The sequence below is a fragment of the Temnothorax longispinosus genome, chromosome 5 (genome assembly GCF_030848805.1).
Source record: "Temnothorax longispinosus isolate EJ_2023e chromosome 5, Tlon_JGU_v1, whole genome shotgun sequence".
Taxonomy (NCBI): Eukaryota; Metazoa; Arthropoda; class Insecta; order Hymenoptera; family Formicidae; genus Temnothorax; species Temnothorax longispinosus.
The window spans coordinates 4,658,630-4,674,950 of record NC_092362.1 but is presented as its reverse complement, the minus strand read 5'-3'; the positions used below and the strand labels follow the sequence as shown (position 1 = coordinate 4,674,950).

Here is a 16,321-nt window from a genome sequence, read left to right as displayed (position 1 = left end):
TGGCACCTTGCAGTTTGTCGATCAATCATGCACTTGCCACCATGCCCCTCCCTATGCGCGTTACTCTTCTGAAAGTAATTAATATAAGAAACAGGCGGAGAGATAACGCGAGCGGCAAACGAGCCGCAATTAGGGCGGGACGATGTGAATCAGATAACGGCCTTGTTTAGATGGGGGTGCGTTCGAGAAAGTGCTAAGATATCAATGCCGATCGTCGCCATCAGATATTAACCCTTCACCCGTCGAAATCGCACCGCGAGAATGCTGTTTACAACGGACGGTAATCCGCGGGTATCCCTAAACCTAAACCTACATTAACTTTAGCGCCGCTGTGAAAACCAATTAACCCGACGGGCCCGGTGCGACCCCAGCCGTGCCATCAGGCTGTAATCGAGACACTTGGAAAATTAGCAATGTCCCGGAAAATGCCCTTGGTCATTAGGGAAGGCGTCTCGCTGCCAGACATTGCGTGACTATATCGCGATGTACGCTCCGCGTGGTAAACTTTCCGGGAACGCGACACTGAGGCGTGCTTACACGGAAATCGTCAATTGAGATTCTATTCTCACGCAAAATTAATTTCTTCTCTCTCTTTATTCAAATTCAAACGTAGAATTTAAAATTCTCGGTCGAAACTATATCGACATCATCCGACTGATTGATGTCGAGAATGCAACGACTTCTTCAAATCTTTAAATGTTTTAATTGAACAAGACCGATTTTATCGAACTCTTTCTTTTTACAGACAATTAAATAATTCATTGTGATTTGCAGTTTGCCATGGAAAATTTATGAAGACTTGTATTAAAAGAGAAAAAGAGAATTTCGCCGATCTTTCTTATGGTAATATTTCGTGCCGGGGCAACTTTCGTTAACACAGAGAGCGAGGCAAATAGAGACGTTGCAAAATATGCAAACATCTAGTTACGAAATAACGCGGACAATTTGCGCGAAGCTTTTGATTCGCGCGCGAAGGGGGGGTATTCGCCAGCAACTCTGACGAGTCGCGGCGTCTTTCCATGATATTTCCATCGAATTTCGCGTTTTCAAACATCCACCCGCATCTGTGTGGACGGTTCTCCACGCAATTACGCGAAAACTTTCGAAGCGAATATCTACCGGCAGCTCTGCGGCGCAAGAGGATGCTTGAGTTGTTTTGGGATTCCGGGCTACAAATAAGGGTCAAGGGGCTGTCCTGGGCCACGCCGAACTGCGACGCGACGCAATCCGACGCGATGCCGCATCGCGTTACATCTTACGGCCGATGTTGAAGCGAGATTCTGACCCACAAACGGGCGAGAGAAACGGACACGCGGGGTGAGGAGAACGGCTCGAAATTCGTGGACAAACAGAACTATTCGTCTTTCTCTAGGCGGAACAATTTCCTTGGAATTTATCTCGGAGACACTCGACCGTAGTTACAACGTGCGGAATAGTTACGATGCCTTGGCGCGTGCGCGACCGCGGATGAAAGGAGGCATCTCGGTGTCGCGTTATGAGAACGACGAGCGTAACGCTGATCTTTCCCCTGATTTATCCCGGGAGTAGTTTTTTTACGGCTTCGCGACTCAACATCGCCGCAAATTCATCAGAACGCATAAAAATTCGATTTATAAAAATTAGTAACTGGATAAAATGTATTAGTATTTTTTCTGAACAAGGTCTTTTCTAAAATATTTAATATTATAGTGATTAATTAATTTAAAATTACTGTACTTTCTATACCAGTATTTTAAGAGGTACTAATAATGCAACTCATTCAGAAACATTCTACTAAATGTGCCATTTATTAATTTACAATCGATTTTAATGCAGTTATTGAAACCCTATTAAATTGAATACCAATGTCTAGTTAGATTTCGCGTACAAGTGAACAAACATGCCAGTAGTAATTAATAACGTTGTCAGTAACAATCGATGATTTATTCAAAGGCATTATAAAATCGATCATCTCGTAAACAGGTGAAGGGATAGATCGTTAAGCAAATCGCCGTGGGTCATTGTGTAATATGCATACAGACTTGTTGTTAGCGAAGCAAACGAGAAGGCGAGGCGACAGCCGGAAATGCGGGCACACGGTTCACAGATTTTCCCGGTGGGAAAGAGGATAAAAATAAAATGAAATATGGTGATTTATCGTCTAATGTACGCGCCAGCCAATTTGTCCTGTTTCCACGCGTGAACTGTCTCGTGTCGTGAGAGCCTGTCCCGCAGGATGCAGACGGAAACACGGATTGCATTTCATAGAGTGGTCTCGATGGCCCGTGTGATGTGCGCGCGCGCGCGATGAAATTACAAAATTTGTCTGGGGATTGCACACGTGAGTGCGGCTGACGTGTCCGCACCGAAGATACGCCAATAATTGTCCGCGAAATGAAATGACAATTATCGCAACCGATGGTGGACGAGACTTTACTAATCGTGTGGTTGTCATGGAATTGCCGAATTACACTGTTTATACACTTTGCACAGAACGTATAACATCCATTGTCATTAGCGCTCAATCCCGTTTTGCGTGAAAATAAATTAGTAGCCAATGCATTGTACCGTAAATTATAATTATTGTGTTCTAAGTAATTAAATATTTCATCGTTTTAGTAAAAATGTTTCTTCGTTTTTTCCTTCGGTTTTCACTAATTGGCTATATTAATTTTTAAATCCGATATGATATACCTTAGAATACTTTTTTATTATCATTTTACTTAAACTCTAAAGAAAATAATTTTCTAAAGTAATATTAAATATTGGCAATCGATAAAGAAAAAAGATAGTTATTTATAAATTATTAATACTTAAATTATTTTTAGAATTCTGATTCTCTTCCGCGACGTTGCCTTTAGGCCCTTTAGGGCAAACAAAAATTTATGAATACATAAATAATTAATACGCATTATCATGGAAAAAGCACATACGTCGACATAAATTCAGACGTAAACTACTGGAATTTCCCTTTCGTGTTTCCCCTATTTTACGTCAGCAACAAATCATATTTCCTACAATTTAATCTTGAGCCTGATTTATTGCCGTCACTTTCACAATGCAACTTCATAATTCCAAGAGACTATAAAACTCGAGAAACTATATACATAATTCGCAATCGCAGAGCTACGGTCGTTTTCGTTCTGCAGCATTTATTCGGATATTCTCATAATATGATAACTCCCCCGTTTTATGCGCTAGATAGAATCGTGAATTTCTTCGCTAGACGAACATTAATTACTTCGAAATGAACTCTTAATTAATTTACTGTAACACATTCTAATTACGAGTAGATTGAAAAGAAATAATAGACACACAGAACATCGTTTTTGTACCATGTCATTTGTTGAAAATCCTTTTGCTAATCTGAAATTAATTTTTCCTACAAAGTTTCTCAAGAAAACGATCTATATTATTATGGTAAAATGATTATAGCTATTAAGAATAAGAGATTTCTCATGAACTAAATCTGATGAAAAAAAATTATACTTTTTAAACATAAATTTGCTTAAAAATAATTTCCCTTGACATTTTTCCCAATAAAAATTGTCAACACAAAATAAATGTAATAGAAAGTGGAACATTGTATATCGCATATTGGAAATATACATATATGATATAATATCCGATATATTAATTAAGATTAATAGGATAGGATTTATTTTATGGCGCAATACATAACAATAATAATAATAAACTAACAATAATTGGCACCTCATGTATAAAGTATTCGAACACAGAGATAATCAAAATATAAAGTTACGATTTATCAATGTTAATAAGATATTTATTAAATATCTGTGCTAATAATGTTGAAGAAGAACGGTCATTATTAGAAAAAATTTACGATATTTACAATATGGATATTATTAAATTATATTAAAAAGATACGTGAACTACCAATAAAATTTCGAGAATTACAAAAAATTAGATTATTCAAAATATAGATATAATATTTGTTACAGTTGCACTTTATTACCATCATGATAGTGCCCCTGGTAGGTATCGCTTGCGCATTATCACTCACTTATTTGTATAATTTATTCGACGGAGGCAGGCGAATAAACTTTGAGTGCAAAGGCTCGCAAAAAGAGGTCTCGACGGCGCACTTCGTCATTTCCTTTATACGGCAAGAGTCATCACAGTAGATGAGAAATTGAGGGTGAAGAAACTGCTGTTGCCGTTGCCATGCCGTTGCTGTAGCGCGCTCGCAATTAGGATGAAGACGAAGACTCCAGACTACTCATTAACTCCGGTATGAACCGGCGAGCGTAGCGCATCAACGGGCTAAAAGTCGAAGAAGTAACAAGCTGGCATCCTGATGCAGTCCCCGCGCTGCCTGCCTCCGTTCCTTTTATTTCGCCGGAGTGTCGCCGGCAAATCTTATTTAAGGCAGATTTATCGCCACCCGGCTCTGAGATCGAGGTAGGATATTACGCCGGACCCGGATGCGCCATTCACAATGCGACTCCTCGACTCAAAAAGTGTCATAACTCAAAACCTGAGCGCCTCTTCGAGCACTTCCGCCGCTCCAGCACATTGTGTGCCAGAATCTGTCCTCTCGTCCCTGCACCCGTACCAACTCCCCCCTCTCCCTCCTCCCCGCCTTTCTCCCACGTCCCGTTTCACTCACCCTCTCGTTTCCTCTCTGTACATGAGAGAGCAAATGGATTCTTTCGTTTTTTATTAATATGTGCGGGGACATATAGTGAGTAGCATCAAGTGTTCTGCAAATTTTTTCAACGTGTCATTATTTTATCTGAATGTAAAGTATCGCGTTGGAATTTTCCGACGTTGGGTGTAAGAAAGATTTATTCGTCCGATTTATTCAATATTGAATAGGATTTATGAAATTCTAGACTAATTAAATTACTTTAGATGTCTTTTATATCAAAATTAGCGGTCATATTTATTATACTTAATAAATTTAGACGAAGCATAAATATAATGAAAGATAAACCAAATAATGGGTTCGTGTATTACATAAATTGATTTTATTTTGATTTGAAGTATAATCTATTTAAACATTAATTATCATCATTTAATCTTTGAAGTATTATTAAATATGTTTGTAATACAATCAGTTGAAGTGTATAATTTATTAATTATTCTTTATACGGCTGCCGTATAAACAGCTTGTATTGTTAAAGTACGACGAGAGCGCTTTCAATTATTCGGTGATGCGAAAGCGATATCTGCACGATTTCTTTGTCCTGACCGTCTCTAACTGTTTCATCATCTATGCGATTCGGCCCCTGGGTATATCAAACGGGAACTTGCGTAAGGAAGGACGCGCATTAAGAGAAATGGGGAGCAGTTTTTCGGTCGCGCCGGTGCAAAATCCAACATCGTGACGTGAACGTTGTCGCGCGTGACGGGCGTTCGATGTCATCGATCGCGGGCATCCTGATCGATACGCGCGTGTCGCGGGGCGAAAGAAACGAACGAGTCCGGCGATCCATTTTTTCGCTCTCCTTCCGCAACGAGCTGGCTCCATTAGTCCGGGGATTGGCCGATGCGCGCTTGAGCGAGCACCGCGGCGCTTTTTGCGCCGGCCGGACCGGTTGAATAATTGTGTTTTGCAACGTCCGCGGGAGCGCTTAGCCGAACTCTCGGGCATGGATCCAAAGAAGAATTAAGCAAAGAGGGAACTTGAAATGCGGATCTATAAAAGGGACAATGGCACCGGGCAAATCGCGCAGTTTTTGGGACGATCGCGAATCGCACGGATCAATCAGCCGTTTGCGCGAAAGGGGACACGATCTAGGACACAGTAATTGGCATCATGACTTCCGAAGTGAGTGCATATCACGTGATTATCTCACGTGTCACCCTCAGACCGCTCGCCAACTTTAGCACTTCTTCATAGAAAGTCATTAAAAGCCGCATGTGTCAGCATATTATGATCGTCGTACAATAGAAAGCGGAAATGTTCGCGATTTGATTGATTCTTGCAATCAAGATCGGAACCGGCAAATCTATTGTTCCATTCTCATTATATGATGTATAAAACTATGAGAAATTTTTTCACACTTTTCTTAATCTAAAAGTTTTTTGGCAAATACCACTAGATTAATTTCTCTTAAGCGAAAATTTGAAAAGCAAGTTTTAAGCAAGGAACTATATGTAGTTGAATAAACAATTAAAGAAAGAAAGTTATTTATTTAAAAAAATATAGAAAAATACCATCACGCAAAAACTGTCACGTAAACTTTATTCATCTTTTTAAATTGTTTCTGAAAAATGTGTTCTTGAACGTGAATAATAAAACGTGCATTCTCAAAATATGAAATAGTAGACAAATGTATATTTTAATAACAGTTTCTGCTTAATATAAACAGTACGTTTTAATTAAATTTTTGTTTCTGCCTTAATCATCACTAAATCTTTTGAATATTTATCTATAAATATTTAAAAAATACGTTTTATTATTTTTCATTTTTTTTTATAAAAAACAATTTTAATTTTTTTTTTGTGTTTATAAATTTTCTCTCTTATCTTTATTTATTTTCTTCCAACAGTTTACCTAACTTTTATTCTCTTTTTTTTTAAGTAGTTGTAGATTCTTTACTTAGCTGTTTTCGCTTATCCGTCCAACATAATCCGCTGACTTTCCTATCTTCCGTCAGCCAATACCGCAACCTGTCATATTTCCACAACTAAATCTTTCTGTAGTTTTATCTCTTTTTCTAAGAGTTTTATCTAAGTTGTTGTGTTCTTTTTCTAGCTATATACATTCTTTTTGTTTTTTTATTCTCAACCTGTCCCTATGCTTCAACATTTTGTATTCTAAATTCTATTATGCACCTCGTAGCGTACAATTCACCAGAATTACAATTTGATTGACGAGATTAATGTTTCTTGACAGGTCGTTCTATTCGTATTGGTGCTCTCGACCTTGCTTCTGATCGACGCAAAGCCGGAAGGACATGCACACTCTTTCGCACATTTCCACGGTCCTGTGACGGGACACGAACACGAGGTCACTTGGGATGACGATGACGGTCATTATCATGAAGACTACGTCGCTCATCCCCATTATGCCTTTTCGTACGGGGTCGAAGATCCCCACACGGGCGACTATCACGGTCAAAAGGAGCACAGGGACGGTAGGTTTGCGTAGTTTGAATGGAGATTAATCTCCTCTGCTTTAGGGGGATCCTTCTTGTCATCTCGTACATACCGCGAACTGGGGAGAATAAGAATAACCTACTTACGTACGCGGAATCGCGATGCCAAGCTCCGAGGGAGAAAAAGCTGACAAATGTACCGAGGTGAACGTAGAACAGACTGATTGTGCGAATAAAAGTGGCAACGTGACCTTTACTTGAGCAATTTTATAATGTTGCTCTTGGAATACGCAATGGAAAGCCACAGCATGGTAATTCCTTTGATTTAACTTATCTACACTTCATCGTTCATCGGACGAACGATCGACAGTGTTAAGAATATTTTATTAATGCCGTTTGCAATGTTAAAAATGATTTTGAAAGAATAAAGGAATTTCAGTGCGCTCGTTGCCATTTCTTCCTAATTTCAATATTACATGTGCTCTACGTAGAAAAAAATTATATATATTACTTTCTTCAATTATATTACTTTCTTCAATATTTACTCAAAATAAAATCTATGCTTATGTACAGAAAGAGTTATTTTCTAATTTTCAAATTTATTTATAAAAATTTTGTGTATATAATATATATGAGTTTTCATTTTATAATCAGTCTGCCTCGTTATATGCAATAATCACAATTCAAACACGTTGCTTTAGAAAAGCGAATCTCGTCAAGAAACAAAATTTTTCATAATACCAAAGCAAATATTGTTTTTAATAATTTGGTTTTTTATAATTTTGTAATGGTATTTTCACACACACAAAGCACGACTTTCTCTATATAAAACGAGATCATCGAGCGTCGTCAAGTTTTAACTGGAGCGAGAGATTTCGTAGCAACGCGCCGAGAGAAAAGTTAGGAACGATAAAAGTACTGCTAAAAAAACCACGCTTCAGTATTCCCGCCTTCAAAGGCAGACGGCTAAAAAGTTTATAACCATATAAAGCTTAGATAGCAGCTATTGATAGAAGAGTCTCGGAGCAACTGCGAACGCGGTATTCGCCAGCGCGAAACTAATTAGAGTAACTAGGACCAATTACAAATCTCGTTTATGATTATATTTTAAAGCGGGAATATGATCTCAATTTAACAACGTGTTAAAATATGCTACAGCTATCATCTGACAGATTATAAGAAATGTATATTTTGATGGAGCATTAGCAGAAATCCACAATTGTGGAGATTAAACGCGAGCATACGTAAAAACATTAAATTAAATTGCAGTTAATTAATTATTCAAATTAATCCCATTTAAATAATTTTCTTTATTTAATGTTTGATGAGAGGCATGTTTCTACATTTAAATGTCGGTTGTATTACACAAAATCCACGTTTTACATTTAATAGAATCTGGATTTGATAAATATATTATAAGTCATGAATCACATAAACGGAATTACTTATACAATCCGTTTCTAATTTCTGTATTTATTAATTTCAAATTTACCTGGCTATCAATGAATTTAACGAGCAAAACGTACAAACATGAGTTTCTCTCTATCTCTCTATAATTTTTTAATAAAGTAATAAGTAAAAAATCTATACATATAGTAAAATATTTCCAAATATATATGTATTCTCATGAATTTATGCATTTTTTAATAACTATAACAGAGATCGTTTTTGTACTCTATAAGTCATTTATTTCTTCTTTAGTTATAATAATTTAAACTTTCTTATTATTACGCGGAAAACATATCAGCAAAATACAAGTAGTTACGGATTTTTAAAAAGAGCGAAAACTGGCGTGGTTTTATATTTCATCGCATTCATCCGAAACTCAATTCGTCTCCATAAAAAGAAGCGATAATGTATGTCCCAAATGTGCCAGCTTTGCGCGGAGCGACGCAAGACAAATAACTCGTACGTCGATGTTTTGCAGGCACAGACGTGTTCGGAGAGTATACCGTGAAGGAACCAGACGGCAATATTAGAACGGTGAAGTACCGCGCGGGCAAGGACGGATTTCACGCCAAAGTGCATAACAGCCACCGAAACGATCGTCAACAAGACGTTTATCACCATTACGATCATTATTAGTCCCGCGAGGTTGTACACTATCTCCTACCAAACTCGGTCGTTTTGCACCGTGCGATACTTTGCTATTTTTATATCCATTAACCTTGTTGAGTAATCGTCGACATTTCGTTTATGTTGCATGCACTCATTAAAAGATCGATTAAGTACCTTAAAATTTTCGTTTCTCTCAGTTTTTCTCAGTGAGTCACTTGTCTAGTTTTATGGCTAGTTTCATAACGGAGTCATTATCATGAAAGTCTTTCAATATTACGAAGTGGCCTTAAAACTGTTGTAAAAACTCGACAAGTTGATCAATCGGACAATTAGCGGACTGAATTTCCTTGGAGGAAATGATTATTTCTTCCGAGGAGAAATGGAGTTGATTATAATCAACGAATTGGATTGTTAATAGTTCAATTTCCGAACAAAACTGTTTAGCCGAAGAAACAGTCTTGCGAAAATTCACCGTGTAATTCACTTTCTGCATTTTTATAGTCTTCTATATTAAATTCTGCTCTCTTAAGTTAAGATATATTATTGTTAGAAAATGTTTGATTAAATAAACAAATAAATTGTATGTGTGTGTGTTAACGATCTATAAATTATAAAAATCTTTATTTTTAGATAGTAAGCAACAGAAATTTTAAACACACATGATGGGAAAGTATAATATACGCTATTAATATATCTCATACCCTATAATACGTGTTGCATCATAAAGAAACATTTATTAATAATAACGGATATATAAATACAAATTAGCAATATAAATTGAAAATAAATGAATTATTATTTTTTGTCAGAGTCAATAGATGTCTCTACATTTTTGCATCGCAACGACTGGATCACGTTATTGCTCTCATGAAATCACGAATATTTCGGGATTTCGAAATGCTCATTCGCTTTCTGCTCACCTATCTCAGCTCTCACACAATCCTCATCGAACGCTAAATGATTACCGCGTATCGCAGCGAAAGCTTATTGCGATATAGGCATTCGGCAAATAGACGTAATATTCAAAATTCAATTTGTTATACGGTCTATGCAGGCCGGAGGTATTGTTTGCTCCAAATTACTTTCCGTTCTCCTGCGAAGAGCACAAACTCATAGTACTTGCGATCGAAAACCGATATGCAGAAATAGCCGAACGCCGATGAAATTTCGAAGTACGCAATATTTTTTAGCAAAATTGACATTCGCCGATTAACAATCTGGTTGAAGTGCTGTTATACTAGTCTCTAGAGTAGAGCAATTAAATAACTATTTTTAATTTTTAAGTCGAACATGGAATATTCTTTAAATAAAAATGGAATATTCTTTAAATAAAAATTTATTTTATTACGATAATATCTCATTCATGAAAATTAATTTAAAATGCAAGGAACGAAATATTCTGCGTTTATTTATATTCTGTAAAGCGTTAAATATTTCGTGATAGCAATGAAAGAATTGGCTAGCAAACAGCGCTTAATCATTGTTTGGCGAACAGTTATTATGCACACTTATAAAATTAATGTCTTAGCATTAATGTTCTAGTATTTTTGGAGCTTAGAGGTATTAAGCATTTCCGACGTATCATATCTAGAATCTAGACATTCATAATTTAGACAGTTCAGCATTTGTATGTTTAACATGTGCAATTTTCAAGCAACGTTACGTAAATACAATTCTCCTACTAGTAGTAAAAATGCTCGACGTTTTCAAGTAAAGATAATGTAATTGTAAACACAGATTTCTCATGTACGATTAATTAAGGAATTAATTTCAAGCGATTGTTGGGTAATTTATCCACGAATTAAGTCATGAGTTGAATAGCACTTGAGGGAATCTCTAGCTGGGATACGATATTATACGGTAGTTTTTTACGTTGCAGTTTTCGTCGAAATTATATGATTAAGGAAAGCAATAATGATAGTACGAAGTTGTCGTTGTTGAAGAGTGACTGGTAATTCAACTATTAATTGTCATATTTTATTTCTCCTCACGCAGTAAGGAATAATTAATTTTTGAAAATTGCTTATAATATGCAGAAACAAATTAAAACATTTTTAAAAGATAACATCTATGATATAAAACTTATTCGCGAACAAATATACATACATCCCGTTGGGAAATACATTTTATGCACATATACTATATGTTTCACATAATTTCTTCTCGTACATATAAATCACAAAGATCACGAGACGTGTCTTGCCAAAATACAATAAAGGTCCGCAAAATGTCGATATTCCATTCTGGATGTGTCCACGTGTAATTTACATTCGGCACACGGTCGAGTGATAAATCATGAAACAGGGCTGGGAAGAGTCGCGTGGTAAACACCTGATAACGCACTTTCCATAACATGCAATATCATAGAAAATAGTAAACTTGCTGAGTTTGTACATATAGTACGTTAATTGACGATATCCCGCGTTAAACATCGCATTTCAGGCTAGTGAATAAATGGGCTTAATTGCATTTCTATACAATAGCCTGTATACGCGACAGACTCCACCGTTGTCAACGGTCGTGCACGTAATCTCGTTCCTGGAAAAACGCATCATGTGTTATCTGCCTTTTATACGTGGCTGATTATTATTAAATATAGCATGTTCTATCTTGGTAACAATAAAATCATTACGAACGCTTTAGAAATATTCCAATTATTTGGAAGTGTAAAATAACAGAATTTAATTTTTTAACACACAAATAGCAATTGTTTATACCGCGTTTATCTTAAGTATTTTAAGTGATCAAACGAAATAATTCGAACATAATGTCACGTGTTATTTAAAAATGTGTCTACATTTAAAAAAACCTAGATAATATAGATATCTACTAATTTTCTTTTTAATCAAGAAATAAATGTTTTCTTATTAAGTACTTATTACAAACATAATTTTTGTTTTATAATTTAATGTAATACGAAAAACATTTAAAGGATCAGAAATATACATACAATATAGGAATGTATAACATAAAAGAAATTATAAGTTGAATTTTATCTTGAAATTTAACGGAAATTATAAATTGTCTTAAGTAGGTTCTGTCGCTGTAATATTAGAATAAAAAATCGAGAGATAAAGAAACTGTGATTAAGCGTTTCGCAATTCTGACGCAATGGATGCCTTCGTATTAATTCTTCGATAAAATATCTTCGATAAAAAGATAGACGATAAACAATTGCACTCAATATTTTACGGAGCATTGAAATCTATTGGTACAACTCAAACAACGTTTATTTTATCGATCTTCGTCGCAGATACGATTTCCTTTATAAATTCCGAAATGCAACGGAGGTATAGAAAGCGAGGGAAGTTATCAAAGAATCTTTGGTAGCGTTCTTTGGAGCGAGGTAGAAATCCAATGGGACAGAAAGACCGCGATAAAAGAAAAGAAAGAAGGAGAAAGAACCGCGAAAAGTTAAGAAAACCGAAGGAGAAAAATTTATTGAAGGATTTTATAAGCTATTGAAATTAAGTTCAGAAGAAATAATTTCTCGTGTATATTGTTTTTCATTATCATTCTACACACATACGCACACGCACACACGTATATACACACACAGATCTCCAGGAATACAATCTACAAAAAAGCCGCGATATTTTCGTGGTCTGGTAGCTAGTGATGGGATCAATATCAATATAACACATTGATATTTTCATATTACGTTCATATTAATTAATCCTAAAATATATATTCATAAATATGCCTTAACAATACGCACATATTAATTTTAATGAATAAATATCTCCATATTAAATCCATACATAAGTCCTAATTAATTTCTTACAAACATATTTTTAAGTCTAGATGGCTAATAATACATATAATACGTTAATAAATGTATACGTATAGTTTCTTATTTTTAGAACTTGAGTCAATCAATAGAAGTTATATAACTAGTTAATACACTCGTGCAATATTGTGAATTTCGCCATTTATAAATTTTCACGTGATGAGTATTTAAATCTGTGAAAATTTGCTTGCTGTAAAAAAAACTGTATAATTTCCTGTCTCTTGGGAAAAGTGGGCGAATACACGCGCACGTTTTATATTCATAAATGCATTTCCGCCCGATAACTAAATCGCGAAAGTTAAATAGTATTATTCAACACAGAGCATCGTGACGGTTACGGAGTGGATAATTTCTACCTTTATAACGTTTCCGACGTTGAGTTACAGTAAGGTTACAAGATCCCCACAGCTATATAAAAAATTAAAATAATGATGCTGCGTGTTATAGGGAAAAAGAGGGTGATTTGTTAAAAGTAACATTTTGCTGAAGAAGTTTAAGGACCGATGAGTTTGGCACGAGATAAAATATTCAAAGCTATCCATCTCAAAAAAGAAATATCACCCTCCAAATATTTCATGTGAAACTTTTTCATTTGTACGATATCATAATGTGATATCAAAATGTATATGTTATTTTCATTGTTATAAAAAATTTATATGTACAGTTTTTAGGTCAGAAAATAATTTTACATATATATATATATATATATATATATATATGTGTGTGTGTGTGAATATATATAAATTTTATAAAATTTTTAAACAATAATAAGTAACAACTTAGTATATCAAAGCATCTTGTCTACCAATAAATCTCAGTATAAGATACATAAAATTATGATTGCATACATTGAAAAAAAATGTATTATTTGCAAGAAAGATTTCTTTGAACTAGAGAAAATATTTTAAACTCAGAAAAATGTTTTCTTAACTTTATCCAATCCTTTTTTGAATTAAGGAAACTAAATGCAAAGAAATCTATTTTCTTGCAAATAATAAATTTCTTTTAGTGTATTAATTAAAAATGCAACTTTTTAAATTATCTAAATGTATCTTCATAACAAAGTTAAGAAAGTTTTCAAGTTACACTGGTTGTACTATTTGCGCCGCTTTAGATGCGCTCAACACAATTTTTTATTTTCTTGCGCGTATTACGTGGCGTATTACGAACAATGAAACAAGAAGAATACATACGAGAAAGTGTCGTATAGCTTCTTTGTAAAGAACAACTACAATGTAAAAGAAATTAATTATTTATAGCAAATAATTTACGAGAATAAGCGATTGGTTACAATATCTATTATTAAAACCAGTAAATTATTTACTCGTTGGTTTTTCCTAATGTGAAACAAAGCGAGACTAAGTATTTGATGTGTTACAAACCGACGCTAATTGTCGCCTTTGTGAAATATTCTAATGATCACAAAGAAGTTCTTCTTGCGAAGCTTCTTTGTAGCCTTGATTGTATTATGCAAGCATGGTTGAGGACCTACGTGAACGCCGCTTTACATAAACTATCGGACGGCTTCCAGAGTCATGATCCACCGTGAAACTACCGGTCGCGCTAAGATGCATTCCCGGTATGTATCCAACTGTTCCCCCTTCTCATTGCGAACAGCACGGATCGTGATCGCACTACATAAGCGCGAACGAGAGTCACGGGCCTCTTCACCGGTAACCGCAAATTACGTTAGAAACGAAATTCCCGCGCGGACGGGAAGTCTCTCACTCGCGCGCGCCGGAACTTCTACGCGGAACTGCGTTCTTCAAGTCCTTTTTCGCTTCGAGCTTGGCCGACTGCGGAAGATAAATCTTTATTTAAAGTTTTCGGTGCGCTGCTCAGGGAAAACGTTGCGCAGATATTTTAAATGTTATTCTATCTGGCTTTACATCGCCGAGAAAAAACTCTATCTCAGTTTACTTTCTCCTCTCTTCGGTTTTCTTTCATGCTGATATTCTTGCTCAGGAAGAAGCGGCAAAATTCCTTATAAAAGCAGGCATGTAGTAAATCTTCCGATTAGATACGTTAACGTTAAAATTCTATTTCTATAAATAGTATTTTAAAAAATGTCTATTCTGACAATTATAATCTAATCATCTAAACGCATGCAAATTTGTAATCGTCTTTGCTGGATACTCCATTGTATTCGTGTGACATTTTTCAATAATCTTTTATCAAAAGCAATTTAAAATGCAAAGTTAAAATCTTAGTAATACATTATGCAATAGCAACAACATTTTTGTTGGTGCTTAGCGCTCTATAAACTCTATTAACTATAAAATGCAATGGAACGAATAGTTTGCTTTCCCGTACTCGATACCTACGTTATTCCGAAACGGAAAATCGGACAGTGACAAAATTTCGCACTTGATAGAAATATCATCGAAAATCTTTCCACTCCACTGTAATTAATCTATAAATAAAGCATTATTGCGACACGTAATAATGTTTCTACATTATGTAGGCATCTATTAAAATAGCTTTAAAATGGAAATCAATTATAATTTCGATAATTCTGAATTCGCGTATTATGCAGGGACAAAGGGGAGACGATATTCGACGTGTCATTTCATTTTCCAACGCGCGATATTATTATTTGCCACTTGAGTTTTATCATTGTTTTCATTCCATTCTCTCATACCTTTTAACCATTATAAATTAATTATATAATTTATTTCAACCAAATTAGAGTAATATGTACGCTCGCACGGGGTCGAGAAGTTCAATAAATTTAATTCGATAACTTATTAGTTTGTTTTTAAAATGTTGCAATGCTAACAAAGTGAGTTTTTAAATTAACTCGGAAAGGAGCTTCGGGACTCGATTCGACCTTACAGGCCAATCGATTGTAGGTCACGACATTAAGACGGAATTTACTCATCGTCGGGTTTGCACGGCAAGTTGTACTCCGGCGACGTTTGCACAAAGGAAAATACAACGCGAGAACGGGAAGGAACTCCACTTTCGAAAATTACTCGTGGCTCGCAAGAATTGTTTACTCGAATTGTTTACGCGCCGGATTGGTACGTCTGCACATGTGTGTGTGCGTATACACAGGCGCTCCGCTCCTTTTTTGCAATCAATCACGTTGAATCGCGTAAATATACACGCGCAAACATCGTGCAAAACTCGTCGAGGTGCTCATAAATCTGGCATATTTGCGGTTGTAGTTCCGGAAATAATCGTGCCTTACAAATTTATGATACCAATCCAAACCCAACTCGCTCGTCAATTCCAAGATAACAATGATGTCAATTATGAAAATGATAATTGTATTATTTAATTTACTATATAATCTATGGATATATAAGTAGAATTGTTTGTACTGTAAAATTTGATTAGTTGCACGCCCAACCGCGCCCCAGATTCGTACTGGCTATCAATTTCTAACTACAGCATAATTATTAATGGACATACAATGTAT

General features: G+C 35.5%; 2 protein-coding genes across 2 annotated transcripts in view; both read left to right on the top strand.

Annotated features, from left to right (window-relative positions):
- LOC139813147 (uncharacterized) overlaps positions 1-10,401 on the top strand; it is a 48,975-nt gene extending 38,574 nt beyond the window's left edge. The window contains exons 3-4 of the mRNA XM_071778497.1: positions 6,848-7,088; positions 8,977-10,401. Coding sequence (XP_071634598.1) covers positions 6,848-7,088; positions 8,977-9,134 — 399 coding nt within the window. The 3' untranslated portion in view covers positions 9,135-10,401. The remainder of the gene's footprint in view (positions 1-6,847; positions 7,089-8,976) is intronic.
- Positions 1-16,321, top strand: part of LOC139813229 (major royal jelly protein 1-like) — a 129,595-nt gene that overhangs the window by 85,040 nt on the left and 28,234 nt on the right. The window lies entirely within an intron of this gene.